Raw genomic sequence first — 27,581 nt, forward strand, 5'->3', positions numbered from 1 at the left:
CCTTCATCAATGGACACAGACTTGTCTACACACTAGTGACTGATAGTGCAATGTTAGCAGAAATCTAGTAAGAGGATGGCTTCAGGCAACAAGGTATGCTGTAACAGATAGCTGATCAAGAGTAAACCAATCTGGGATTTTATTGGATAAACTCCATTTAAGGAAACAAAGGGAAAGTTGAATGCCAAATAGTACTGCTTCCTCAGAATGATTTAATATCTCAACTTAGTACTTTAGGGCAAGTAAGAGCCATCCTTTTATATACAAAATGCCCTCTTGTCAACCTGCCCCCTACATTATTCCTGGTGGAAAAAAGTTCTCTTTTCACACACAACTGCATATCATACCAGTTCTTATATTTCACTAATAGTGCAGAAAGCTATTGCAAAGCCCTTATCAAAGAGAAGGTTAAGAGAACTTGATCATGGTCTATAAGCACTTATGTGGGTAGAAGATTTTGATGGCAGAAGGGTCTTTAATGTAGCAGACAAACGCAGAACAAGATCAAATGGCTAGAAGTTGAAACTAGACAAATTTGGGTTAGAAATAAAGTGCAAATTTTTGGAACTACTTGCCAAGGGATGTGATTGATTCTCCATCACTTAAATTTTTATATCAAAATTGGATGTCTTCCTATAGAAAGTGGGTGAACCAGAGCATAAAATATGGGCTAGATACAGGAATCAATGGGCACAATTCTCTGGCCTGTGCTATACAAGATGTCAGACTAGATGATAATTGTCCCATCTGGCCTTAAAATCTAAGAATAATGTATTTCCAAAATGTCATTCTGTACATTTTAAACACACACTTTAAATGTCAATTTTAAAGGTAGCTTGCAAGAGATTAATCTTAACCATACTCCATTAGCAGAGACAGAGCAATATTTAAAACACACACTATGGGCACATACCATTACTGTACTTGAGGAAGATTGCTATGGTGAAGGGGCAGATTTTGTTCTCCACATTTGCTGTAAATGCTGGGTCTACTGTACAGACAATGCAGAGTGTTTCCATCACAAGATTGAGGACCTCTGAACTGAACTGAGCTGCCAAGTGGATCAGTCCATCCAGGATACTGGGAAGGAAAGGCTGCAATACATGGGTGCTTTCAGAGATCTTCAGCTGGTCACAGTAACTAGATAAGGAATTCATGGTACAAAATACACAAATATAATATTTACAACAGCACTAGAGGATGTCGGATGCATAGATCAGAGTATCATTTTAGTGGTTGTTCCCTCTTCTCTTTCTCTTTTCATCCCAACTGTATATCTTTTGTTTTAACCACCTGACCCCTATATTTCCTTTTTTCCTACTCAAAGTCTCAGTCTCCCACTTTTCAAATTTATACCTTCAGTCTCTTTTCCCTTTCCCTACCTCTTCAGGCTGCTGAAAACTGCAAAGGCCTCAGGCCACTGGGCTCCATAACCCACCCCTCCCTTTCAGGAGCTCATCACCATAGAAGACTATTCTAATTTTTTATTTTTTAAAAAGATTAACTTCTCTCTTTATAGCAAAGACGTGTAAGATACTGGATCAATATCCAGAGTTTCTTTAATTTAGTATGGGTGAGTATGAGTGAGTATGAGTGAGAGAGAAAGAAGGGGGGCCTACTGAGCGACTAGTAAGTTGCAATGATCAATTGGCATTTAGTGTTGAATACAATGAACCCAGTGACACTTGGATGCCTTCTGGCAAGTTCCAGGCCCTGGTCCAGCTCCTATGAAAGTTCTATTTCCTGAGTCTACTTGTCTCCCTCTCCTAGGAAAATCCTACAACCCCAAGCCACTTCTGCTCCCTGGATCCCCTTCTAGGGAAAAGAGCATTGGGCTCCAACACTGTTCTGGTACCTACTTCTCCCAGCATGGAAGGAACTTCCTGGCCCTCTGTTCCATAACAAGCTACCTGTACATCCTCTCTGGGTGAGCTAGCTTTCAAATCCAGATAACTGAGAATTTCCTATTACATTGTGTAAGGCTCACATATTAGTCTGTTGGTACCATTTACAGACTTGGATTACTCAGTCTTTATGCAGCCTGATCACAGAACCATACACAAGAAGCATATAGGTATTTGCTCTTCTTAGGTAGTTACTGACAGTATGGCCAGGGCTTCCATCAGTAATGCCTGAAAAGTGATGGGGAAACATCTGAAAATATCTGAATTCCTGGCTTCAAACTTGTGAATTCCAGGTACTTTGATTCAATACTAAGATGTCCCCCTTAAAAAGATAGAAGGCTCTATTCAATCATGCTTTGAAGTGTTTAACCTCCTTCAATGAACATCAGTAGGGATGCAAGCTCTATCTGTTATATCACCTCACTTCATCAGCCTATTGAAGATGGAAGTTGAATTACTGCAGGATAACGTGTATCTAAAGGAGTTCCCAACACCTCAGTTACCTTTTCTCCTTGCTCTATCCCCAAACAGTAACAGCTGGCTCCTAGATCCATGGTTAAGGCTTCAAAAGTTGGTGAGAGAGAGAAGCTTTCAAGCTTACACAGAGCAATTCTTCAGGTCTAGGAAACGTACTCAGAGTATCACAGCTAAACGCAAGGTGGAACAGATTGTTTAGCATAAGTAGTTAACACATATTTCAAAGAACCAGTCATAGTGCCACCTGAATTTAATGGGCTGCTTCACCTTGAATGGTCCCTTGAAATGTATTAGTTGCTTACATTAAACAATCTGTTCCACCTCGTGCTTAGCTGCGACACTGAGTACATTTCCCAGACCTGAAGAAAAGCTCTGTGCAAGCTCCAAAGCTTGTCTATCACCAACAGAAGTTGGTCTAATAAAATATATTACCTCACCCACCTTGTATCTCTAATCTTCTGCCATCAAATTATTGATCGAAAGCCAAATTTTGAATTAAAAAAAAAATCAAATTGCTATTCATGTTTTACAACCAATATGGATGGATCCTCTACATTAGTTTAAATCTTTAAAATTTTGTAATTGGCAAACATGCCCTCCTTGCATAGCTGTGGGGAAGACCCTATCAAGAGCAGAACAGTTGCGCTTCTTCTGTGAAGATGGGGATTTTCACTCTCTTAAAAGCATCATGAAAATCAGCTCTGCGGGATCTTTGTGTGCCCCAGTACACAGTGGTTTGTGAAATGAACTGGGGCTAGTGCAACTAACAAAGCATAGGTGCAAATAGCGCAACTATGATTTGAGTCTTACATCTATAATGTTACTGTCTGCATTTTTGTTTAAGCTTTCAGTGATTGGTATTATACCTTCTAATCAAATCTTCCACTTGCATATCACTATAAAGGGCATTACATTTGAGATCCAAATTAACTTCCATTCTGCACACGCCATCCCTGGTGTTATTCCTCACATTGTACAGTTATGTGAGTAAAGTGAAAAAAGCAGTTACTAACCTTTCATAACTGTTGTTAGAGAGGTGTTGCTCATATCCATTCCATGTTATGTGTGTGTGCTCACCCCATGCACCAGTGCCGGAAGCTTTTCCCTCAGTGGTACCCGTAGGGGACCAGCTCTGGCGCCCATATAAGGAACGCTGCCGGCCCTCTCCCTCCCTTCCTCCGTTCCTTCTTGCCGGAACTCCAACAGTGGGGAAAGAGGGAAGGTCCTGGAATGGACATAAGCAACACATCTCGAAGAAAAACAGCTACAAAAGGTTAGTAACTATTTTTTCGTCGAGTGCTTGCTCATGTCCATTCCATGTTAGGCGACTCACAAGCAGTATCCCTGGAGGCAGGTAGGAGTTCATGGACATGTCGATTGCAACACAGCTCTGCCAAAGCCAGCATCATCTCTAGCTCGCTGGATGATGGCATAGTGGGTCATGAAGATGTGCACCGATGACCACGTTGCGGCCCTGCAGATATCCTGGATAGGGACTTGTGCCAGGAAGGCTGCCAAAGACGCCTGAGCTCTGGTCGAATGGGCCATCACTATCTGGGGAGGTTCATAGAATCATAGAATCTCAGGGTTGGAAGGGACCTCAGGAGGTCATCTAGTCCAACCCCCTGCTCAAAGCAGGACCAAACCCAACTAAATCATCCCAGCCAGGGCTTTGTCAAGCCTGACCTTAAAAACCTCTAAGGAAGGAGATTCCACTACCTCCCTAGGTAACCCATTCCAGTGCTTCACCACCCTACTAGTGGTGAAGCACTGGAAAAAGTTTTTCCTAATGTCCAACCTAAACCTCCCCCTCTGCAACTTGAGACCATTACTCCTTGTTCTGTCATCTTCTACCACTGAGAACAGTCTAGATCCATCCTCTTTGGAACCCCCTTTCAGGTAGTTGAAAGCAGCTATCAAATCCCCCCTCATTCTTCTCTTCTGCAGACTAAACAATCCCAGTTCCCTCAGCCTCTCCTCATAAGTCATGTGCTCCAGCCCCCTAATCATTTTTGTTGCCCTCCGCTGGACTCTCTCCAATTTATCCACATCCTTCTTGTAGTGTGGGGCCCAAAACTGGACACAGTACTCCAAATGAGGCCTCACCAGTGCTGAGTAGAGGGGAATGATCACATCCCTTGATCTGCTGGAAATACCCCTACTTATACAACCCAAAATGCCATTAGCCTTCTTGGCAACAAGGGCACACTGTTGACTCATATTCAGCTTTTCGTCCACTGTAACCCCTAGGTCCTTTTCTGCAGATCTGTGCCAGCTCGTAACAAGTGCGAATGCTGGTGGTAATCCAAGATGAAAGTCTTTGAGATGATACCAGGAGGCCTTTCATTCTGTCAGCTACCTTGACAAAAAGTTTAGTCAATTTACGGAAGGGCATGGTACGCTCTAAGTAGAAAGACCGAGCCCATCTGACATCAAGGGTGCGCATGCACCTCTCTTTGTTAGACGCGTGAGGCTTTGGTCAGAAAACTGGGAGAAATATGTCCTGGTTAATATGGAAAGGCAACACCACCTTTGGTAGGAAAGCCAGGTGGGGATGCAACTGAACCATGGCCTTGCAGAACACAGTGTACGAGGGCTCCGACGTAAGGGACTCGCCTCACTGAAGTGATAGCCACAAGGAAGGAGACTTTCCACAATAGATGTGAAAGAGAGCAGGCGCTAATGGCTCAAAGGAGGGCCAGTGAGCCTAGAAAGGACTAGATTGAGGTCCCATTGGGGGACCATGTCCTGGACCGGTGGAAAGAGTCTCTCCAGGCCCTTAAGGAACCTGGTCGTCATCTCATGTGAGAACACCGATCTGCACTGGAAGGCTGAAATGGCAGCCTGGTGCACCTTGATGGAGAAGGCTGGGTCTTGATGCTTTAAATGAAGCAGGTTTTCTAGAATGGACTGCGAAGACGACAGGGTCAGGGAGATCCCCTGCTCCAACACCCAGCAGGAAAAGAGTTTCCACTTTGTCAGGTAAGTTGCTCTCGTAGAGGGTTTTCTACTTTCCAGCAGTACTTGCTGGACCTGAGCAGAGCAGGCTTGCTCCTCTGGGTTCAACAACACTGCACCCATGTTGTGAGGTGGAGGGAGGCAAGAATTGGGTGCAGTCATCTCCCGTGATCCTGAGAGCAGATCTGGGTGGTTTGGAAGAATTCATGGGTGGCGCTGATGCCAAGTCCATGAGCATGCTGAACCAATGCTGGCGGGGTTATGCCGGGGTGTTCATGACGACCCTGGCTTTGTCCCTCTATTTTAAGAGGGATTGGCGGGAAGGCGTACATCAGGCCCTCTGCCCAAGACAGGAGAAAGGCATCGCAGAGTGACCCACTGTTGAGCCCTTGGAGTTAGCAGACACTTCCCGTTTCGCCTGGTGGCAAACAGGTCCACCTGGGGAGTTCCCCACCTCTGGAAGATCATTCTGACAACCTCCTTGTGGAGGGACCACTGGTGAGAACAGAATAGCCTGCTGAGGCTATTTGCCAGGGTGTTTCGGACGCCAGGGAAATGTAGTGCCTCGGTGTGTATGGTGTGCCGGATGCAAAAATCCCACAGCCAGAGGGCTTCTTGGCAGAGAACCGAGGACTGCATTCTCCCTTGCCTGTTGACATAGAATATGGCGGCTGTTTTGTCAGTCAACACCTGAACTACTTGATGTGATAGCTGTGGAAGAAACACTTCACAAGTCAGTCGGATGGCTCTGAGCTCCCTGATGTTGATGTGCAGTAAGAGCTTGTCCTGGGACCATAACCCCTGGGTCTTCAGTGATCCAAGGTGGGCTCTCCCAGCCTAGGTCAGAGGCATCTGACACTAGCTCCTTTGTGGGTTTCGAGGTTGCAAAGGGTGTTCCTTTGGGATTGTTTACCGGGTTTGACCACCATTTTAGAGCTGTAAGCACTTGCGGCGGAATCATGAGGACTCTGTCTGGGTGGTGCTTGGCTGGGATGTAGACCAATGCTAGTCACATCTGGAGGGACCTGAATTGCAGACGTGCATGGCGAACTACATAAATACATACTGCCATGTATCCTATTAGCCTGAGGCATGCTCTAGCCATGGGGATAGGGAGAGAACTGACATCACCTCGAATCTGGGCTCTGGGAGAAAGGCTCTGGCCTATGTAGAGTCTAGGACTGCCCCTATAAACTCTATTCTTTGCACTGGGAGTAGCATCAAATTTTGTGCGTTTATCAACAGACCCAGTGCCTGGTATTTGGCTTGCACCAACCGAATGGTGTGAAGGACCTAAACCTGTGAACAACCCAGTCATTGAGGTATGGATAGATCTGAATGTCCTGTCGCAGGTGGCAAGAACACCCTTCAAGTTGAGGGTGGCATACCAATCTCGAGGATGGAGATGATGGAGGCCAGGGAGACCATGCAAAACTTCAACTTCTTGAGATACTTCCAGAATGGGTCATAGACTGCCCTTGGCCTTTGGTATGAGAAAATCCCGGGAATAGAAACCTTTCCCCTTTCGATGCACAGGGACATCCTCTATGGCTCTGACTAGCAAGAAGACTTGCACCTCTTGGGCAAGAAGCTGCTCATGAGAAGGGTCCCGAAGAGGGACAGGGTAGGGGAGTGGGAAGGAGGGGTAGAAATAAACTGCAAGGTATACCCCACCGCCATAGTGATGAGGACCCAACAGTTTGTTATAGCAGCCCAAGCAGGAAGGAAGGGAAAAAGGCAGTTGGAAAACAAAAGAGGTGTAGGATCCTGTCTGCAGACTGGGACGTCGCCCTTGGGCGCACCCTCAAAATACCTGCTTGTTACCCTGGGAGTAGCGAGAGGAGGGGTTGTTCCCATGTCCCCAGCTTGGGTGGCCTCCACCGAGACTGGGGGAGGACAGTGTTCCTGGGTACCTTGCTTGGAACCTTCATCAGAACAGGGGGCATGTGGAACACTGTCCATGACCTCTCTGACACTCCTGACACAGATTGCTGTACGAGGATCTCCAGTGCTTGGAGAACCCCCCATGAATTCCAAAACTGCCATGAAGCAGGCCATTGGCCCTAGGGCCATACACCGGCCGGTGGCCCTGGGGGGCCCCCCAGATTTGGCGCACCTGGCCCGAGAGGCCCACTACCACCTCCTACTCTGAGCCCGAGGAGGAAAAGTTTTGCGTTGGAGACCACTGTGGTGCCAATGTGGGCTCTAAGTCCTCTTCGTGGCTGGTTATTCTGACATCTACAGTGGGGGGACCAGTGCTGGGGATCCAGGTCCTGTAACAGTCTACTCAGGGACCAGTTACGGAGCTCGGCAACTTTAATGAGGGTCGCTGATCAGCATGGGCTTTCTACAGTGATCACAAGGCTTGAAGCCCGGAGACCGGAGCATGCTCCGTCCCAAGTCCCAAAGTGGACTATCTAAATTATCTACCACTCTAATTCACTAGTCGTTAAGAACAAAGAAACTACTTATCTAAATTATTTACAACAGGAAAGAGAAAAAACCACGGGGTAAGTAAGCACTTGCCAAAGCAAGGAGACCTTCCAGCACAGTCACTGGAGATAAGATGAGTCAACTGAGGGATGGAAGAAACTGGCAGCACCCCTTATACCAGCGCATATGCATGCCACTCCAGAGGGCGCCAGAGCCAGACCCCTATGGATATCACTGAGGGAGAAACTTCCAGAACCAGTGCATGTGGCGAGCACACACACCTAACATGGAATAGACATGAGCAATCACTCAAAGAGGAACAGTGAAATTCCACCTTGAGGAAACATGTTATATTAACCCAAGGTTTATCCTGGGTTCCAGACACACAGAGTCCCAAATTTGCAGCCTGGCGGATCAAAAAACCTACAATGTGCTTTTCGATGGAATGGAATTCTACAGACTCCATCAAATCATAACTTATGTTCAGTTAAAATTCAGTCTCAAATGTTTACTAAAAATAGTGAGATTTACTTCAATTATCTGATGACTGATCTATAAGTAGTTCATGTACAAGATCTGTCATCAGCTACATGCAGAAAAGTGTGCTTCTCTGGAACATGTATCAACTTTTCTGTTTTAACACCAACTGTGTCAAGCTCTTCCATCCTCAAATGATTCCTTTCCTCTTGCATTAGCTCACAATCCACCAAGACCCATCATAATGCATGATCTACTTACCCCCAGATAGCTCTGACTGCAGAGATCCGGACTGAAGGAGGTTGGGTCTCATGTAGACCGCTGACTGTGGCCTGGAGAAATTGCTGGATTAATTCTGGAGACATAGCAACTGTGAAGCGACTGGCGGCCCAAAGAGCACGACCAAGCAGAAAAGGAGACACTGAAAGAAGACAGATTTCTTAAAATTCACATTTATTCTACAACTATTTCTATTCCCCCCAACAAAATCCCGCCATCTTAAAAAATGCAGTATTTGTTTGATATACTAATAGAGACAGTTTCTCTATATGATAAAGAAGGCTTACAAGCAGGACCACCAAACATCTTTCCTATGAACTGAATCCAGCCTGCATGACAGAATAGGAAGAAGTAGAGGTTACATACCTGTAACTAGATCCCTATCTGTATTATACATGTGGGTCTGCATGCACTTCATGCACCTGAGGCTAGAACATATTGAGAGTAGTGTTCATTGGTGCTGAGCACGGAGTTGTGAACCAAGGATACAAGGAGAAGTGAGGACCAACAACCTCTCCAGTTCCTTCTCTACTGGAAATCTAATCATGATGCAAAGCAGAGGAGAAGGAGGGTGGTAGTGGAATACAGACAGGGACCCCACATTTTGAAGAACCTCCAACAACAGGAAAGTAATGTCCATTTCTTCGAGTTCTGGTACTTAAGCGTATTCCACACAGGGATGACTGGCAAATAGAACTCAAATAGGAGGTGTGTGCAAGGATGCAGTTTGTACAGATGTCTGTAATGCTGTGATTACAAAGGCTCTATTGGCAGAAGAGGCTTGGTCCAAAGCATAATGCTTTGTGACAGTGTGTATGAATTCCAGGTTGCTGAATTACAAATGTACATCATATGCACTTTTCAAAGAGATGCTTCTGAAGTTGCCTACGCTCTAGTAAAATAGGCCCTCTCCCTGTCTGGAGAAGGGAGATGCACCAACTGATAGCAAAGGAGGATACAGACAGATATTCACTTAGAGAGTTTCTGAGCAGATATTGTTTGTCCCTGTGCTGGAACACCAATGCTTGTCTGATATCTTATATCACTTCCCTGATAACTGTTGGAAGACTAACAAAACAAAACATAGTATGTCCTGCAATGTTCTTAGCGTGTATAAGGTACAACTTTCTGATTCAGAAAGTTGAGGAAACAACAAGGGGGACCATCCATTTTGGATCTGGTTTTGACCAACAGGGATGAATTCGTTGGGAAGAAGTGATCATGATCCAATAGAATTCAAGATCCTAATAAAAGGAGGACATGAGAAAGCAAAACTAATCTACTACAGTTTGTCAATTTGACCATATGCTTGATTGTTTGAAAAGTGTAAATTGGGAGTGCTCTGTTCCAGATGGGCCTTGAGTGAGCCCGATTGTTATAAAAAGGCAACCAGTTGCGAGCCAGCTGAGCGGTGAACAGAGGGAGTTTGACTGGGAGTTCGCCTGGGGAGAGCCCAAAGAGGCTTTCATCTTGCAGGCTTCTTTAAGTAGTTACTGCAACAGCTGAGAAAGTTCTTAGAAGGAAGGTAATATGGATGGTCAGCGATCAGTTGTTGTGATCTGCACAGGATGTGCCATGTTTGTCTTTCTTCCACAGGACAGAAGTGACTTTGTCTGTACAAAGTGCAAGCAGGTCTCCATATTGGAAGAGAAGGTTCAAGGTCTGGAGGAACAAGCATCAACCCTGCATTGCATAAGAGAAAATGAAGATTTCCTGGACAGATGTCAAAATATGCTTCTACGGGCACAACATTCTGAAGAATCAAAGCAGGCTGCGCAGCGGGGACAGAAAGACGGTGAAGAAAATTGGTAGCATGTGACCTCCAGAAAAAGAAAGGAGCATCCATGTACCAGCAATGCAGATACAGGTGAACCACCATTTTCATGTGCTCTCCACAAATACTAATGCGGAGAGTGGACTAGATGATACATCTGAGGGAAGGGAGCAGAAGGAGACTCCACCGATTGGAAGGCATGAGATGCACTGACAGAGGGATGGGGGTTCCATGACCGCCACTAGAAGGAGGTGGGTGGTGGTGGTCAGGGACTCCCTCCTCAGAGAGTGCTCTATCTGCGGTCCTGACCGGGAAAACCGAGAAGTGTTCTGCTTGCCAGGAGCTAGGATTCACAATGTGATGGAGAGACTGCTGAGACTCATCAAGCCCTTGGATCGCTACCCCTTCCTGCTTCTCCATGTGGGCACCAATGATATTGCCAAGAATTACCTCGAGCGGCTCACTGCAGACTACATGGCTGTGGGAAGAAGGATAAAGAAGTTTGATGCGCAAGTGGTGTTCTCATCCATCCTCCCTGTGGAAGGGAAAGGCCCAGATAGAGACCGTCAAATTGTGAAAGTCAACGAATGGCTACACAGGTGGTGTCGGAGAGAAGGCTTTAGATTCTTTGACCGTGGGATGGTGTTCCAAGAAGGAGGAGTGCTAGGCAGAGATGGGCTCCACCTAATGAAGAGAGGGAAGAGCATCTTCACAGGCAGGCTGGCTACCCTAGTGAGGAGGGCTTTAAACTAGGTTCACCGGGGGAAGGAGACCAAAGTCTGGGGGAAGTGGAATACAAGGAGGAAGCACGAGCTTCTAGGTTCTACCGTGGAGAGTCATCTCAGTACTCATGAGAAGGGTCCCTGAAGAGGGACGGGGAAGGGGAGGAGGATAGGATATGAATGGGCTAGAATAACCGGACTGAACTATCTCGACGACTCAGCAGTCCTGTGTAATTTGCTGACAGGCATGTTGGAAACTCTGGAGGCAGTGGCGAAATGGGCAAATAGGCTGTGGAATCAAGGAGTGGTCGCACAGACCCTGGACCAACCTTTTTAAATTGTTGTTTATTCCCAGATGGATGGGAAGTGGTTGCTTGAGCTTGATTTTGTCTGCGCTTAGGGGGTCTAGCGTGATTCCTATTTACGTGGTAAGGTTTGTGTTGAGGCCAATAAGACTGTTGTGTATGTAGTCTTAGGTAGGGTTGGTATCGTTGACCCCTGGGAAGAGATGGGTGAATGCCCAGGGTGCGCAGTGTCGCTCTAGAATCTTTCATTGTATGAAGTAGTTCATCACGTGTTCCCCCCCCCCCCGCTTCTTCCGCCCTGAGGCTTGCGGTGCCGACGGCTTTGTCGGCACCGGGGCAGAGCGCGTAGCTGGCTCCGCGGCTATTTTTAGCGCTGAGGCTTGGGTGCCGATGTCCTTGTTGGCACCAGGGCACAGCGCGGAGCCGGCTCCGCGGCTGTTTTTAGCCCTGAGGCTTGCAGTGCCGACGTCCTTGTCGGCACCGGAGCAGAGCGCACAGCCGGCTTCGTGGCTATTTTTAGCCCTGAGGCTTGGGTGCCGACGTCCTTGTCTGCACCGGGGCAGAGCGCGCAGCTGGCTTCGCGGCTGTTTTTAGCGCTGAGGCGCTTGGTGCCGCAGAATCCTGCTGTGTCCAGGAGGTTGAATTTCCGCCTCTACGGTCTGTGGGAGCCGTTGTTGAGGTGTGATCCGGGGCTGAGGCGCCTACCTTTGGCGCTGTCAGCACAGAGGGTAGGGATCTCACAGGAGACCCCTTACCCTTGTTAGAGTCTCTCCTATGAGACTGCTCTGCTTCTTGCCTCCGCTCCAGGGAGAGTGAAGCAACGCTCCCCACCGGTTCCGATCTGGCTGGGGAGGATGTGGGAGTGGGTTTAACTTTCCCTAGCTCCGAAAGCGGCTGCGGGGATTTTTCCATGAGAAGTATTTCAAGCCGCAGGTCTCTGTCGTGCCGAGGCACTTTGTGGGGATGTAGGCTTCCACGAGGCACTTCACACAATGTGAGTGCCCATCCAACCTTGGTATGGAGTCCTGCCAGAAAACACACCTCTTGAATCCTGAAGCCCCTGGCATTGTAAATTAGAAATGGCAGGGGAGAGTGTCTCAGTGAGAGACAAGTCTGAAGTGATTTTTTTTTTAACTAATTAACTAACTATTTAACTATACTAAAGGAAGGGAAACAACTGGGAAGTAATTAATAATTATTTCTATGTTCTTTGTTACTGTTTCCTATAGATACCAGGGAAGAGAAGGCAGCACTGCTCCGAGTCCCGTCTTCAGCCGAGGACGGTTGAGAAGGAACTGAGGAGGGTGTGGGGCACACGCACTCAGGAAGATTCCAACTAGACGGGAAATACCATCTGGGTGCATGCGCCCCAACCAGGCACTGCTACCGAAAATCTCCGATCGACAGTGCCGGGACACACCATCACCTAGAGTGGAGCACCCACAGGGACAGCACTCGAAGAAGCAGCCCTGGTTCTCATGGGGGACTTCAATCCCGCAATATCTGCTGGGAGAGGAATACAGCAGTGCACAGACAATCCAGGAAGTTTTTGAAAAGTGTAGGGGACAATTTCCTGGTGCAAGTACTGGAGGAACCAACTAGGGGCAGAGCTCTTCTTGACCTGCTGCTCACAAACAGGGAAGAAGAGGAAGCAAAAATGGATGGGAACCTGGGAGGCAGTGACCATGAGATGGCTGAGTTCAGGATCCTGACACAAGGAAGAAAGGAAAGCAGCAGAATATGGAACCTGGACTTCAGAAAAGCAGATTTTTGACTCCCTCAGGGAACTGATGGGCAGGATCTCCTGGGAGAATAACATGAGGGGGAAAAGGAGTCCAGGAAAGCTGGCTGTATTTTAAAGAATCCTTATTGAAGTTGCAGGAACAAACCATCCCAATGTGTAGAAAGAATAGTAAATATGGCAGGCGACCAGCTTGGCTTAACAGTGAAATCCTTGCTGATCTTAAACACAAAAAAGAAGCTTACAAGAAGTGGAAGATTGGACAGATGACCAGAGAGGAGTATAAAAATATTGCTCAGGCATGCCGGAGTGAAATCAGGAAGGCCAAATCACAGTTGGAGTTGCAGCTAGCAAGGAATGTTAAGAGTAACAGAAGGGTTTCTTCAGGTATGTTAGCAACAAGAAGAAAGTCAAGGAAAGTGTGAGCCCCTTACTGAATGTGGGAGGCATCCTATGGACAGAGGAAAAAGCAAATGTACTCAGTGTTTTTTTGCCTCTGTCTTCACAAACAAGGTCAGCTCCCAGACTACTGCACTGGGCAGCACAGTATGGGGAGGAGGTGACCAGCCCTCTGTGGAGAAAGAAGTGGTTCAGGACTATTTAGGAAAGCTGGACGAGCACAAGTCCATGGGGTCGGATTCACTGCATCCGAGGGTGCTAAAGGAGTTGGCAGATGTGATTGCAGAGCTATTGGCCATTATCCTTGAAAACTTGTGGTGATCAGGGGAGGTCCTGGATGACTGGAAAAAGGGAAGGAGGGGGATCTGGGGAACTACAGGCCAGTCAACCTCACCTCAGTCCCTGGAAAAATCATGGAGCAGGTCCTCAAGGAATCAATTTTGAAGCACTTAGAGGAGAGGAAAATGATCAGGAATAGTCAGCATGGATTCACCAAGGGAAAGTCATACCTGACCAATCTGATTGCCTTCTATGATGAGATAACTGTCTCTGTGGATGAGGGAAAGCAGTGGATGTGATATGATCTGCCACAGTATTCTTGCCAGCAAGTTAAAGAAATATATGGCTGGATGAATGGACTATAAGGTGGCTAAATCGTCGGGCTCAACGGGTAGCGATCAATAACTCCATATCTAGTTGGCAGCCAGTATCAAGTGGAGTGCCCCATGGGTTGGTCCTGGGGCTGGTTTTGTTCAATATCTTCATTAATGATCTGGAGGATGGCGTGGACTGCACCCTCAGAAAGTCTGCAGATGACACTAAACTGGTAGGAGTGGTAGATACACTGGAGGGTAGGGATAGCATACAGAGAGACCTAGACAAATTAGAGGATTGGGCCAAAATAAATCTGATGAGGTTCAACAAGGACAAGTGCAGAGTCCTGCACTTAGGAGGGAAGAATCCCATGCACTGCTATAGACTAGGGACCGTGTGGCTCGGCAACAGTTCTGCAGAAAAGGACCTAGGGGTTACAGTGGACGAGAAGCTGGATATGAGTTAACAGTGTGCCCTTGTTGCCAAGAAGGCCAACAGCATACTGAGCTGTATCAGTAGGAGCACTATCAGCAGATCGAGGGAAGTGATTATTCCCCTCTATTTGGCACTGGTGAGGCAACACCTGGAGTATTGTGTCCAGTTTTGGTCCCCTCACTACGAAAGTGATGTGGACAAATGGGAGAGAGTCCAGCGGAGGGCAACAAAAATGATTAGGGGGCTGGGGTACATGACTTATGAGGAGAGGCTGAGGGAACTGGGATTGTTTAGTCTGCAGAAGAAAAAAGAGTGAGGGGGGGATTTGATTGCAGCCTTGAACTACCTGAGGGGGGGGTTCCAAAGAGGATGGAGCTCGGCTGTTCTCAGTGGTGGCAGATGACAGAACAAGGAGCAATGGTCTCAAGTTGTAGTGTGGGAAGTCTAGGCTGGATATTAGGAAACAGTATTTCACTAGGAGGGTAGTGAAGCACTGGAACGGGTTACCAAGGGAGGTGGTGGAATCTCCATCCATATAGGTTTTAAGGCCCAGCTTGACAAAGCGCTGGCTGGGATGATTTAGTTGATATTGGTCCTGCTTTGAGCAGGGGATTGGACTAGATGACCTCCTGAGGTTTCTTCCAACCCTAATATTCTATGACTCCATGATTCGAAATACAGAATGCAGGAAAACTAGCTTGACGCAGCAGCAGTGCTGAGAAGGATCTGAGAGTTGTGCTGGATCACAACCTCAACACAAGTCAACAATGCAATGCTGTTGCAAAAAAAAAAGCAAACGTAATTTTAGAGTGCATTAACAGAGGCATAGCATGCAAGTCACAGGAGATGGCAGTACCACTCTACTCAGTGCTGGTTAGGCCTCAGCTGGAGGACTGTGTCCAATTTTGGTCACCACTGTATAGAAAGCATGTAGAGAAAATGGAAAAGGATCCAGAGGAGAGCAACAAAGAGGATCAAAGGGATGGAACGCAAGCCATATGAGGAAAGGCTGAAGGAACTGGGTATGTTTAAATTGGAAAAGAGGAGATTACAGGGGGATATGATAATGGTCTTCAAAATACTTGAAAGGCTGCCATAAAAAAGATGGAGCAAACTTGTTCTCTCTTGCCACAGAGGACAAGAGGCAATAGGTTCAAACTACAGCAGAGCAGATTTAGATTAAATCTCAGGGAAAACTTCCTAACTGTAAGAGCAATAGGATAATAGAACAAACTGCCTAGGGAAGTCGTGGAATCTCCTTTACTGGAGGTTTTCAAAAAGAGGCTGGATTGCCATCTGTCTTGGATGATTTAGACACAACAAATCCTGCACATTGGCAGCAGATTAGACTAGAGGACTCGTGCGGTCTCTTCTAACTCTATGGTTCTATGAAGTCCCCTCCCCTCACTGAAGGGAAGAGGCTTCCTGATAAATACCAGTAAGAAAACTGATTGGTTTATGTGGAACTTGGAAATTACCTTCCAGATAAATTTCAGGTGGAGGCAAAGGATGTCTTCTCTTATGAAATTTAATGTATGGTGCAGCGGCTTGAGGGCTACCCTCCAAGGCCGACACACAATACCTCCAAGGCCCACCATCCTCCAAGGCCTACATAACAATAACCAGGAAAGTGGCCTTCATAGACAGCTAGGACATTGAGCTGTGAGCAACAGTTCGAAAGGTGGCCTGGAAAGTGCTGAAAGTATGAGACTGAGATCCCACTGCAGCGTTGGCTTCACTACTGGTGGGGTGTCCTAGTCAGACATTTTAGGAGTGTGGTTGTGACAGAGTAAAAATAGAATACCCATCTACCGGAGGTGGAATACACTGATTGCTTCTAGGTGGACCAGAAGTGAGCTAATAGAAAGACCTGATATCTTGAGTGTGAGGAGATAGTCTAAAATTACAGAAATATCTACTAGCTCTGATAACTGGTCCTGTTCTGCCCAGGTATAGAAAAACCTCCATTTGGCTAGAAAACATTTTATGGTAGAATCTTTCCTGCTGTGATTTAAGAATATTTTGAATGGCCTCCAATCACAAATGCTATAGACTTGCTGGCCATTTAAATACCAAGTTGTGAGATGAAGAGAGTCCAGGTTGGGATAAATGTTCCCTCTAATTTATTACATCCATGTGTGCAATGAATTTTGTTATGTATACCAATATGAAGGTGATGTCATAGAATCAGAATATCAGGGTTGGAAGGGACCTCAGGAGGTCATCTAGTCCAACCCCCTGCTCAAAGCAGGACCAATCCCCAGACAGATTTTTGCCCCAGATCCCTAAATGGCCCCCTCAAGGATTGAACTTGAAACCTAGGTTTAGCAGGCTAATGCTCAAACCAGTGAGCTATCCCTCCCCCCATATGTGTGGTGGAAGTGGGGCCGAGGGGTTCAGGGTGTGGGAGGGGGCTCAGGGCCATGAGGGAACTTAGGTTGGGATGTCTAATCCTACCATTCTCCTGAGTTAGCAGATCTGAAGAGGACTGAATGCTAATGAGTTGGCAGTCACTACATATTAGATGAAGCCCTGACATAAATGGGGATTATCACTAAAATATTCATGCTGTGGGATCTGTTTCTATTAGTGGTATTGTCAGTGCTAGTGGAAGGAAGCTCTGGCTCGCGGATGGACTAGGCCAGGGGTTGGCAACCTTTCAGAAGTGCTGTGCCAAGTCTTCATTTATTCACTCTAATTTAAGGTTTCACATGCCACTAATACATTTTAACGTTTTTAGAAGGTCTCTTTCTATAAGTCTATATTATATAACTAAACTATTGTATGTAAAATAAACAACGTTCTCAAAACGTTTAAGAAGCGTCATTTAAAATTAAATTAAAATGCTGATCTTAGGCTGCCAGCCTGCTCAGCTCGCTGCCAGCCTGGGGTTCTGTTCACCTAGGCCGGCAGCGGGCTGAGCAGGGCCTGCGGCCAGGACCCCAGACCTGAGGAGAGTGGGGGGGTGGTTTCAGGGGTCAGGGCAGAGGGCTGGGGAAGGGGGTCCAGGGTAGAAGGCTGGAGTGGGGGGGGGGGGTTTCAAGGGTCAGGGCAGAGGGCTGGAGGGCGTGGGGGGTGCAGGGCAGAAGGCTGTATGTGGGGGGGTTCAAGGGTCAGGTCAGAGGGCTGGGGGTGTGGAGGGGTGCAAGGCAGAAGGCTGGGTGTGGGGGGGTTCAAGGGTCAGGGCAGAGGGCTGGGTGTGTGGGGGTGTGCAGGGCAGAAGGCTGGGTGTGTGTGGGGGGGTCAAGGGTCAGGGCAGAGGGCTGGAGGGTGTGGGGGGTGCAGGGCAGAAGGCTGTGTGTGGAGGGGTTCAAGGGTCAGGTCAGAGGGCTGGGGGTGTGGAGGGGTGCAAGGCAGAAGGCTGGGTGTGGGGGGGTTCAAGGGTCAGGGCAGAGGGCTGGGGGTGTGGGGGGTGCAGGGCAGAAGGCTGGGTGTGTGTGGGGGGGTCAGGGCAGAGGGCTGGGGTGCTCGGCTCATAGGGGTGCTCCCAGCCCCCTGCCCTGAGTGGCTCATGGCAGGGGGCTGGAAGGGATATGCCCTGTTCCATCCCTTTCCCCAAGGCTCCGTCCCTACCTTTCTCTGCATCCTCTATGGAGCTGCACTTCCCCCTCCTCCTCGCAAGGGCAATCAGCTGATTGGCACAGGGAAGGAGAGGGGGTGGTGCAGGAAAGCACCACTCTGGGTGAAGAAGTGGGGGAGGGGGAAGCTTGGCTGCCGCAGAACCAAGCTTCTGTCTCCTGCCCCCGCAGGTGAGAGCGGTGGGCGGGGGGGCGGGCTGAGTGAGGCTGGGGGCCGGGACCGTGGCAGCGTGCCACTCAAAATAGGCTCGCGTGCTGTGTTTGGCACACGTGCTGTAGGTTGCCGACCCCGGACTAGACTAATAAAACACAAACACACATACACACAGAGCTACAACTGCAAGGGTAAAACTAATGCAGGCAGAAAACCAAACAGCAGAGTGGAGACTATCAAGTTTATTATATTTATGAGGGAGACAGATGTACCTAGAGGAGACTTTAAGGGATAGAACAGAGCGGTCCCACCCCCCAGTCTGACAGCTGTTAAGGATAATGAAAGTTTCAAGGAAGGAGGACATCAAGCTGGAGTGGAGGGAAACAATCCCATAGTTGGAACCCTCCTTCCAGATGATGTCATTGTATCTTCTCGCACTGAGGATACCCTCCCAGAGGAAGAAACTCCAGTTACTAGAAAGAGCAAGGTAATTCTAATGGGGGATTCAATTATTAGAAATATATGTCAGGAATGTGTACACTTGCTCCGAGGTCCAAGGGGAAGTGAGCAACAAACATACTGAGAGTCTCTGAGTGGGCTAGAAAGGGAAAAGAACAGTAGTGATGTTAGGGTGGAGGTCTATTATAGATACCAAATCAGGAAGAGGAAGTGCATGAGTCATTCTGCAAGCTGGTAACAAGATTAGTTAACACACATAGGCTAGTATTAATGGGGGTGTGATGTACCCCTGGGGTACAACCTAGACTGTGGGAACCTAGACTGCTGAGTCCCCTTAAACTCTTCATCCTAGGCTGTCTCACACAATGCTATGCTAGTGACAAGCAGCAAACTTCTCCAGCTATCAGGTTGCTGTGATCATTCATCCATCAACAGGTGGAGATACACACCCAGCTGAGTTGCATGAATGGTCTCTAAGCCACTCATGAATTATATCCAGGGAGACTCCAGCCAATTTCCCCCAGCCTTGAACCCCAGTGATATACTATCTTCCACAGCTCAAGACATTCTCTTGAACAAGGTAAGCTCATAATTAACTAGCCACTTTATCAAAGGATACTGGACATGCATCTGAGTAGATTCCCCAAGCACCTGATGATTGAAAGAACCACATAGTAAATTGCCTGCTGGGCATGAAGTTTGCAGATCTCATGAGACATCTAGACAGACTTATGTGCAGAGTGCTAGGGAGGAACCATGGTCTTGGTATATGCAGGTCCCAGTGACAGAAGGAAAGGTAGGGGAAAGGTCCTGAAGGCAAATTTAGGCTGCTAGATAAGAGATTAAAGAACCTCCATGATATAATTCTTTGAAATGCTTCCAGTTCTATGCACAGTGCCAGAAAGGCAGGGACTCAATGTGTAGATGAGGCAATGGTGTAAGGAGGAGAGGTTTAGGTTTATTGGGAACTGGTGAACCTTTTGGGAAGTGAGGACCATATATTGGAAGGCCCTGAATCTCAGCATTAGTCTCATCAAACCAATCTTGGTGATGGGTGGTGACACAGGCAACGTCCTGTGGAAGCCAGGTGTTTACCTGCATCTGCCAAGGATCGAAGGGAAGGAGCCTGTGCTCTGGATCTCCTGCTGCACTTGCCAGCAAAATTCAACACAATATAAAAACTGCAGGTCATCCCAAGGTTTTTATTTGGACTTTTTTTTTGCATTTTCTTGATTGCTAACTTGTGAAATATGGTAAAAAAAATCTGTAACAGTCAAGACAATAAGATGGTTAGACATTTGGAGGCAGCAAAGAAGACAGGGACATGGAATCACAGACCCATCTATAACCTTGGATATTAAGGAATGAAGAGGGAAAGCTTGAGGCCATAAGGCCTTGTGCACTGCAACAAGCCTGTAAATAAGGCAGGTTGCTTCATATTAACCAGGAGCGTAAAGTCAGTAGATCAAACTCTGAATGCTCACAAGGAACAGATCAACAGAGTAAAAAGGGAAAAGTCACTTTTCAGAACAGCAGCACACTTAAAATGTGATCTGCATGGAAGGGAAGAATTCTTCCTAACCATAGCCCCATCCAAGTTTCCCTTTCGAGCGTGACTGATGTTATGAATCAGACTAATTGAAAAGCAAAATTTCCCTAAAAAAATACTTAAAGAATGCACCCCAGGGAGTCCAGAGCTGTTGGAGGTCCATAAAGACCAGGAATTCTCCCTTTCTGTTTTGCCCCAGATTTGAGGGGTGTGTACACCCCAGAATGTGATCGAGCTAATTGCAACCATATTATGTGCATTGAGCCACCATGAATTAATAAAATAGAACACCACATAGTATAGAGTTAATTTGAAAGCAGGATTTTAGAGGCAAGGTCAAAAGCAGCTGGCAGTTTCTGCTAATCAGAATGAGAGGAAGGGAAAGAAAAGTCAACAGACTGGAAAACTTAGGTGACAAGAACTTTGAATTTGTGCACCTTTGATATAGAAGTATTATAATTAAGATTGTTAGGAATGTTTGTTGGTAAGTAGTTTATTGAAAGTTGGGGAAAGTGATGATTTAGTAGGGGTCATTATGACATATGTGTTTGCAGAAGTTAGTTATAAAAGACTAGCTAATAGAGTGTATTTTGGAGCAGTCCTCTGAAGCCAGCTTGAGAGACGTATCCTGACACCTTTTCTCCCCGGCGGGTGAGCAACTGGCCACTCTTAATTACGCAATACTATTCCAGATTTTAGGAAAATATCTGGGATGGTCTACCTATTGCTTATGTCTGTGTGCTTAAATCTAATAAACTGCTGTTTTAGATAGACCACACTGACTTGCATTAATCTTTTATCAGACAGAATTGCTGTGTTTCCATTGATTTATTCCTGACACCACCTGGAGTGAAATAGTTAAGTTACCACTGTGGTGGGTTCTTAAGACCCTGGGTAACACCTGGATCACAACCCCTTCCCTTCCTGCAGTAGCCCTGGAAGTAGATAGGATCTCCACAGTGTCAGGTTGATTAAAGAGGGATGTAAAGAGCATGAATTGTATTGTTTTGTTAGAAAATGGCAAAATCCAATATTTGTCAAAAAAAGGGAAAAACTGATAGGCAAAGAAACATTTCTGGAAAAGAAACAAGGAGAAAAACAGTTAGAAACACTACAGTAGCTGTCAGGGAGTTTCAGACTTTGTTGCTGAATTAAACAAAATTGAACTTGAAAGCAGAAAATCCAAAAAGTCTGTCTCCATCCACTATTCTGGGCATCTAAAGACATGTCTACACCCAGAACTGACAACAGTAAAAATGGCTCCCCACCCTGCAAAACCAGAGCCAGAACTGGTGGTACTGTTTTAGTAAATTATTCAGTGCAGAGAAAACTTCAATGTCAATGTGACGGGGGCTCCGGGTGCCGAGCTGGGCCACCCCCATTGGCCCAGTGAGGGGTTGGTACACTCCCATCCCACCATCGTCGGGTTTTCCTGTAATATAGGGAGTTGCAGCAAGGTGGGCTCCAGTCCCCTGGCAGAGCCACGTAAACAAATAGTCTGTGGCCCCTGGGCTGGGACTGATTTAGTCGGGGATTGTTCCTGCTTTGAGCAGGGGGTTGGACTAGATGACCTCCCGAGGTCCCTTCCAACCCTGATATTCTATGATTCTATGACACTCACAACTGGAGTCCTGGCCCCCTTGGACAAGAAAGAACAATGATCAGTCAGTAGCTGCTGGGTGGGGCAAATCAAACAAACGGTCTATGGCCCCTAAGCCTCCTGGCTGGGGCAGGTAGTAGCAATTGCGGGAATTGGCCCCCTGGGCAGAGCAGAACAGCAATCAGTCTATGGCCCCTGGGTGGGGCAAAACAAACAGTCTATAACCCCTACGATTCTGGGCTGGGACGTAGAGCAGACGAGCAGTCATGCCTGGTGGCCTGTGAGGGTAGTAGGGGAACCCAAGCCCTGCCCTCTCCACTGGGTTCCAATCCAGGTCCCTATGAAGCTGGGGAACTCCCTGCTAGGTGTTCAGGCATCGGCTTCTACTGACTTCCCTGGGTCACTTCCTAACACAAGCTGTGTCCTGGGCACCTCCTCAGTTGGCAGCAGCTTGGCTTCCCCGGCAGTCTCCACAGTCAGCAAGTCACCTGCAGCATAGTCCGGGTCCTCGGGCTCTACCACTGGAGTGTCACAGGCACCTCTGCAGGAAACTGCAGTACACGTCCTTTCTCCTCCATAGCCAGCCCTGACTGATCTGGGCTGCCTCCTTTTATCTGGCTTTTCCATCTGGAGCATGCGCAGCAGGGGAAAGAGGGCATGGCCTCCTGGGCTCACAATAATTGATCCATCACCACTGACCCAATGCAGGGTTGGTACACCCCGTAACAGTGAAATCATCACTATTGCTTATCTAGTCTCTCAAACAGCTCACTTCTCCGAGAGCCTGGCATATTTAACACAACACACACTTCAAACCAAGTAGGTCAAAATTATAGATTGACCTGTTTTCTTAAACATGAATCACTGGCAGTCCATTTTAACAATTCTTTACGCGTCCATGGGAAAGTTAAGATGGGAAAGTGAGCAGATCCCTGCATAGTACATAACAGCTCCAACAGAGCCCATTATTGGTTTGAACGGAGACCAAAACAGATTAATTTAAAACTAGATGTTACAGCACCCCGGGATTATTTTAAAGTATTCAAAGGATGCTACTGACTTTTCTAACTCCTTGTGAGCTCCCCAAGATAGTTTCCCTTCTACCCCCAGAGGATCCTACAAGTTCAGAGCCATCCACTTACACAAGAAGTTTCAATTGAAAGTTAACTTACATTAAGTTTACATTGTGTGTGGAAGGGCATACAAATACAATACCCTCTACCTGTGTAGTTTCCCCCAAATATTTCTGTGCAATATTATTCCACCTTGTCAACCATATCAGTTCCCTCTACATACACTGAGCACCTATATTTGGAAATGCTTTTCAATGGTTCAGGGCTACCAGATGCTCAGCAATTACCACTACTCAAAGCATTTTTGCTGACATACCTGACAGGTTGAGATCTGCAAGAACAACATTTGTCAGGAATCCATGCATATCGAACTGAATTCTACCATTCTTCACACTGTCTGTAATAACAGATTTCACAGAGCCCAGCGCCAACATACAGGCTTCATGTATTTTCCACCTACAAAAGAATTCAGATGTCATTAGTTTTCCCACATTTATTCTGAAATTAATATTTTTATATATATTTATTTATATATATATATACACACACACACAGTTGTGAATATATATATATAGAGAGAGAGAGAGAGAGAGAGAGAGAGAGAGAGAGAGAAACACCACACAAGCACAGAAAATGATGAAAGTACCATCAAGGTTTTTTGATCCTAAGCGCTTTCCTAAGCGCTCACTCCTCTCCAAACAAAAATCTGACCCACTTTACCCTAGTCCCATTTAGATCTTGAACTTCTGACCTTGTCTTTTCAATTATAAAAATTCTATATACCAACCACAAAACTTAAACTGATATGGGACTAACATGCTAACAAACTAGTCGACATGCCAATAGATTTACTGTTGACATAGCATATGATCACATCTCAGCCATAAATTATGGTTAAGATAGGAAGTTGTCTTGTAAGTTTAACCTTAACTATGTCCTTGTATTGGTAGCTACAGAATTTTTGTACAGAATTTTAACCTTAAATTACAGAGCTATCCTCACAACTAATTATTATTTAAACAAAATTTTAGTATGAAAATTTCATTCATAGATTATAAAGTCTGTTCATCTCATCTGACTTCTTGGTCAGAATTGTAGGACTAGAGGGATTTCAAGTGGTCATCTAATCCAATCCCCTGCACTCATGGCAGGACTAAGTATTATACAGACCATCCCTGACAAGTGTTTGTCTAACCTGCTCTTAAAAATCTTCAATGATGGAGATTCCACAACCTCCCTGGGCAATTTATTCCAGTGCTTAACCACCCTGACAGTTAGGAAGTTTTTCCTAATGTCCAGCCTAAATCGACCTCGCTGCAATTTAAGCCCATTGCTTCTTGTACTATCCTCAGCAGTAAAGGAGAACAATTTTTCTCCCTCCTTGTAACAACTTTGTATGTAGTTGAAAACTTATGTCCCTGCTCAGTCTTCTCTTCTCCAGACTAAACAAACCCAATTTTTTTCAATCTTCCCTATTAGGTCATGTTTTCTAGACCTTTAATAATTTTTGTTGCTCTTCTCCAGACTTTTTCCAATTTGTTCACATCATTCCTGAAATGTGGCACCCAGAATTGGACACAATACTCCAGTTGAGGCCTAATCAGTGCAGAATAGGGCAGAAGAATTACTTCTCATGTCTTGCTTACAATACTCCCGCTAATACATCCCAGAATGACGTTAGCTTTTTTTTTTTTTTTTTTTGCAACAGCATTACACTGTTGACTCATATTTAGCTTGTGATCCACTATGACCCCCAGGATCCGTTTCTGCAGTACTCCTTCCTAAGCCATCATTTCTCATTTTGTATGTGTGCAAAAAATGATTACCTATCTTCCATAATTGTTATTCTTCCAGATATGTTGCTCATGTCCATTCCAATTAGTGATTGAAGCACCACTATGCCAAAGGCTGCATCATCTCCAGCCTGCTGAGTAATGGTGTAATGTGAGGTAAAGGTGTGGATTGAGGACCATGTCTTAGCCCTGCAAATTTCCCGTGTTGGAACCTGGGCCAGGAACTTTGCTGACTTCACCTGTGCCCTTGTGGAATGCACTGTCAGCACAGGGGCAGGTATTTTTGCCAGACTGTAGCACGCTTGGATACAGGAAGTAATCCATGATGAGATTCTATGGGAGGAGATTGGAAGGTCCTTCATTCTGTCTTCTACCGTGATGAATAGCTCAATAGATTTTTGAAAAGGCTTCGTCAATTTGATATAGAAGGCTAACGCCAGGCAAACATCCAACAAATGAAGTTTTTCCTCCCTGCTACTTTGCGTGTGGCTTGGGGTAGAACACTGGAAGAAAAATATCCTGATGAACATGAAGCTGGGAGACAACTTCAGGGAGGAAGGCTGGATGCAACCGAAGTTGAACCTTTTTCTTATACAAACACAGTGTACGGAAGGCTCAGATGTTAGGGCATTAAGCTCAGACACCCTCCTGGCAGAAGTTATTGCTAACAGGAATGCCACTTTATATGAGAGATAGACCAGAGAACACGTTGCAAGCGGTTCGAAGGGTGGCCCCATTAGTCTGGAAAGAACCAGGTTAAGGTCCCAGGCTGGGATTGGTTGTTGTACGTCAAGGTATAGCCTGTCAAGACCTTTAAGAAAACAACCAACTATCAGGCTGGCAAACACCGACCAGCCTCCCACGCCTGGATGGAAGGAGGGAATGGCAGCCAAGTGGACCTTTATTGACGACATAGAAAGCCCTTGCTGCTTTAGGTGTAGGAGGTAGTCCAATATCACGGGTATTGATGAGAATGTAGGAAATGGGAGATATTGCAAAGACCAAATTGTGAATCTTTTCCATTTTCCTAGTGGCCGGTTTCCTACTGCTAAGGAGGACTTCCCTAACTGGGCCCGAACAAGCCAGCTCCATTGGGTTTAGCCATGGAGCTTCCACGCTGTGAGGTGAAGAGATTCGAGGTTCGGGTGCTGGAGGCGGCAGTGATCCTGAGTTATCAGGTCCAGGAGCAGTAGTAAGGTGATTGGGTTTTTCCCTGACATTTCCAGAAGAGATATGTACCAGTGCTCACAGGGCCAGGCTGGAGCTATCAATATCACCAAAGCTTCATCCCTTCGAACTTTGAGTAGCATGTTGTGAACAAGTGGCATGGGTGAAAACGCATACAGGAGGTGTTCCTTCCAGGGAAGCAGAAATGCATCTGTGATGGAGCCTGGGCTGTGTTTCAGGAAGGTGCAGAACTGCAGGCACTTCCTGTTATGTCGTGTGGCAAACAAGTCTCTCTGGGGAATTCCCCACTGTTGGAAGATGTTCATGACTGTTAAAGGACCTGCTGAGATAGACCACCAACTTGTTCTGAATGCCGGGGAAATAAAACGCCTCCAGGTATACTGAGTGAACTATGCAAAAATTCCACAGTTTGAGGGTTTCCTGGCACAGGGGAGAGGAGCGTTCTCCCCCTTCTGTTTATGTAAAACATTGCTGTTGCATTGTCTGTCATGACCGATACCCATCTCCCCTCCAAGTGAACCTGGAATGTCTGGCATGCCAGATGCATGGGTGGCAGGTTTGTAGAAATTTTGGTGGTGCCCAGAACCCATCCCTGCACAAACTCTGCCCCCCACCTGCCCAAGGCTCTGGGAGGGAGTTTGGGTGGGGGAGGAGGTCTGGGGTGCAGGAGGGGTGCAGGCGCTGGGAGTTTGGGGGAGGGAGGGGGTGCAGGGGTGGGACTGGGTTTGGGGTGGGGCTGGGGATGAGAGGTTTGGGGTGTGGGAGGGGGCTCAGGGCAGAGGGGTGGGGTGAGGGCTGTGGCTGGGGATGAGGGGTTCATGATGCAGGAGGGGGCTCAAGGCTGGGGCAGACGGTTAGGGTGCAGGGGGATGAGGGCTCTGGCTGGGGCTGGGGATAAAGTGTTTGGGGTGTTGGGAGGGGCTCAGGGCTAGGGTAGAGGATGCGGTGGGGGCGTGAAAGCTCTGGCTGGGGGTATGGGCTCTGGGGTGGGGCAGGGCTGGGGATGAGTTTGGGGTGCAGGCAGGCTGCTCCGGGGACAGGGGCCAGAGAGGAGGACTCCCCCCCAGCCGTTTCCCTGACAGCAGCAGTGAGCTCTGGGGGGGAGTCCCCCTTTCCCACCCCCCCCCAGCAGCACACTCACCCCCACCACTGTCACTGCATGTGCTCCTAGGGCCCCTCTCAGGTCCAGGAATCTCCCTCACCTCCCCCATGGTGGGTGCCAGGGGGTGCTACGTGCACCTCCTCTCCTGCTGTTTCCCCTGATTGTAGTCTCACTGGGGGTGGGAGATGGGGCTGCCTCATGCCCAGCATGGGGCAGGAGCGGTGACTGCAGGCGGGGGGGCCTGTGCTGGTGGAGGGTCTCACCGAAAAAGGGAAGGGTCTGAGGTAGAAGGGCAGGCTCAGTGTCAGTCTGCCCTGGCAGTCGATATTGGGGGCACTAGGACCCTGCGGCAGCAGTTGCCGGAAGAGGCAGGGACGCTCTGCTCCCTCCGGGGCCCAGGGACGTGCACGGGGCCAGCAAGGGGGGCGCTGGGGGGCATTCAGGGGAGGGGCGGCAGGTGGGGCTGGGTGGGAGACCCGGCCCCATACATTGGTGGAGCTGGGCCCCTGGGCTCTGAATACTGCTGGTGGCCGGGCACCACGTGGGTATATAACTTGCCGCCCATGGCCAGACTGACTGCCCTCAGC

At 47.3% G+C, this 27,581-nt stretch overlaps 1 protein-coding gene across 2 annotated transcripts in view; it reads right to left on the reverse strand.

Moving 5' to 3' along the window:
- The window catches only part of IPO9 (importin 9), a 183,724-nt gene that overhangs the window by 51,793 nt on the left and 104,350 nt on the right, over positions 1 to 27,581 (reverse strand). For both annotated transcript variants that reach the window (XM_045015515.1, XM_045015514.1), the window contains exons 13-15: positions 23,228 to 23,367; positions 8,511 to 8,670; positions 914 to 1,140 (exon numbers count right to left, since the gene is read on the reverse strand). In XM_045015515.1, coding sequence (XP_044871450.1) covers positions 914 to 1,140; positions 8,511 to 8,670; positions 23,228 to 23,367 — 527 coding nt within the window. The remainder of the gene's footprint in view (positions 1 to 913; positions 1,141 to 8,510; positions 8,671 to 23,227; positions 23,368 to 27,581) is intronic.

The sequence above is a fragment of the Mauremys mutica genome, chromosome 4 (genome assembly GCF_020497125.1).
Source record: "Mauremys mutica isolate MM-2020 ecotype Southern chromosome 4, ASM2049712v1, whole genome shotgun sequence".
Classification (NCBI taxonomy): Eukaryota; Metazoa; Chordata; order Testudines; family Geoemydidae; genus Mauremys; species Mauremys mutica.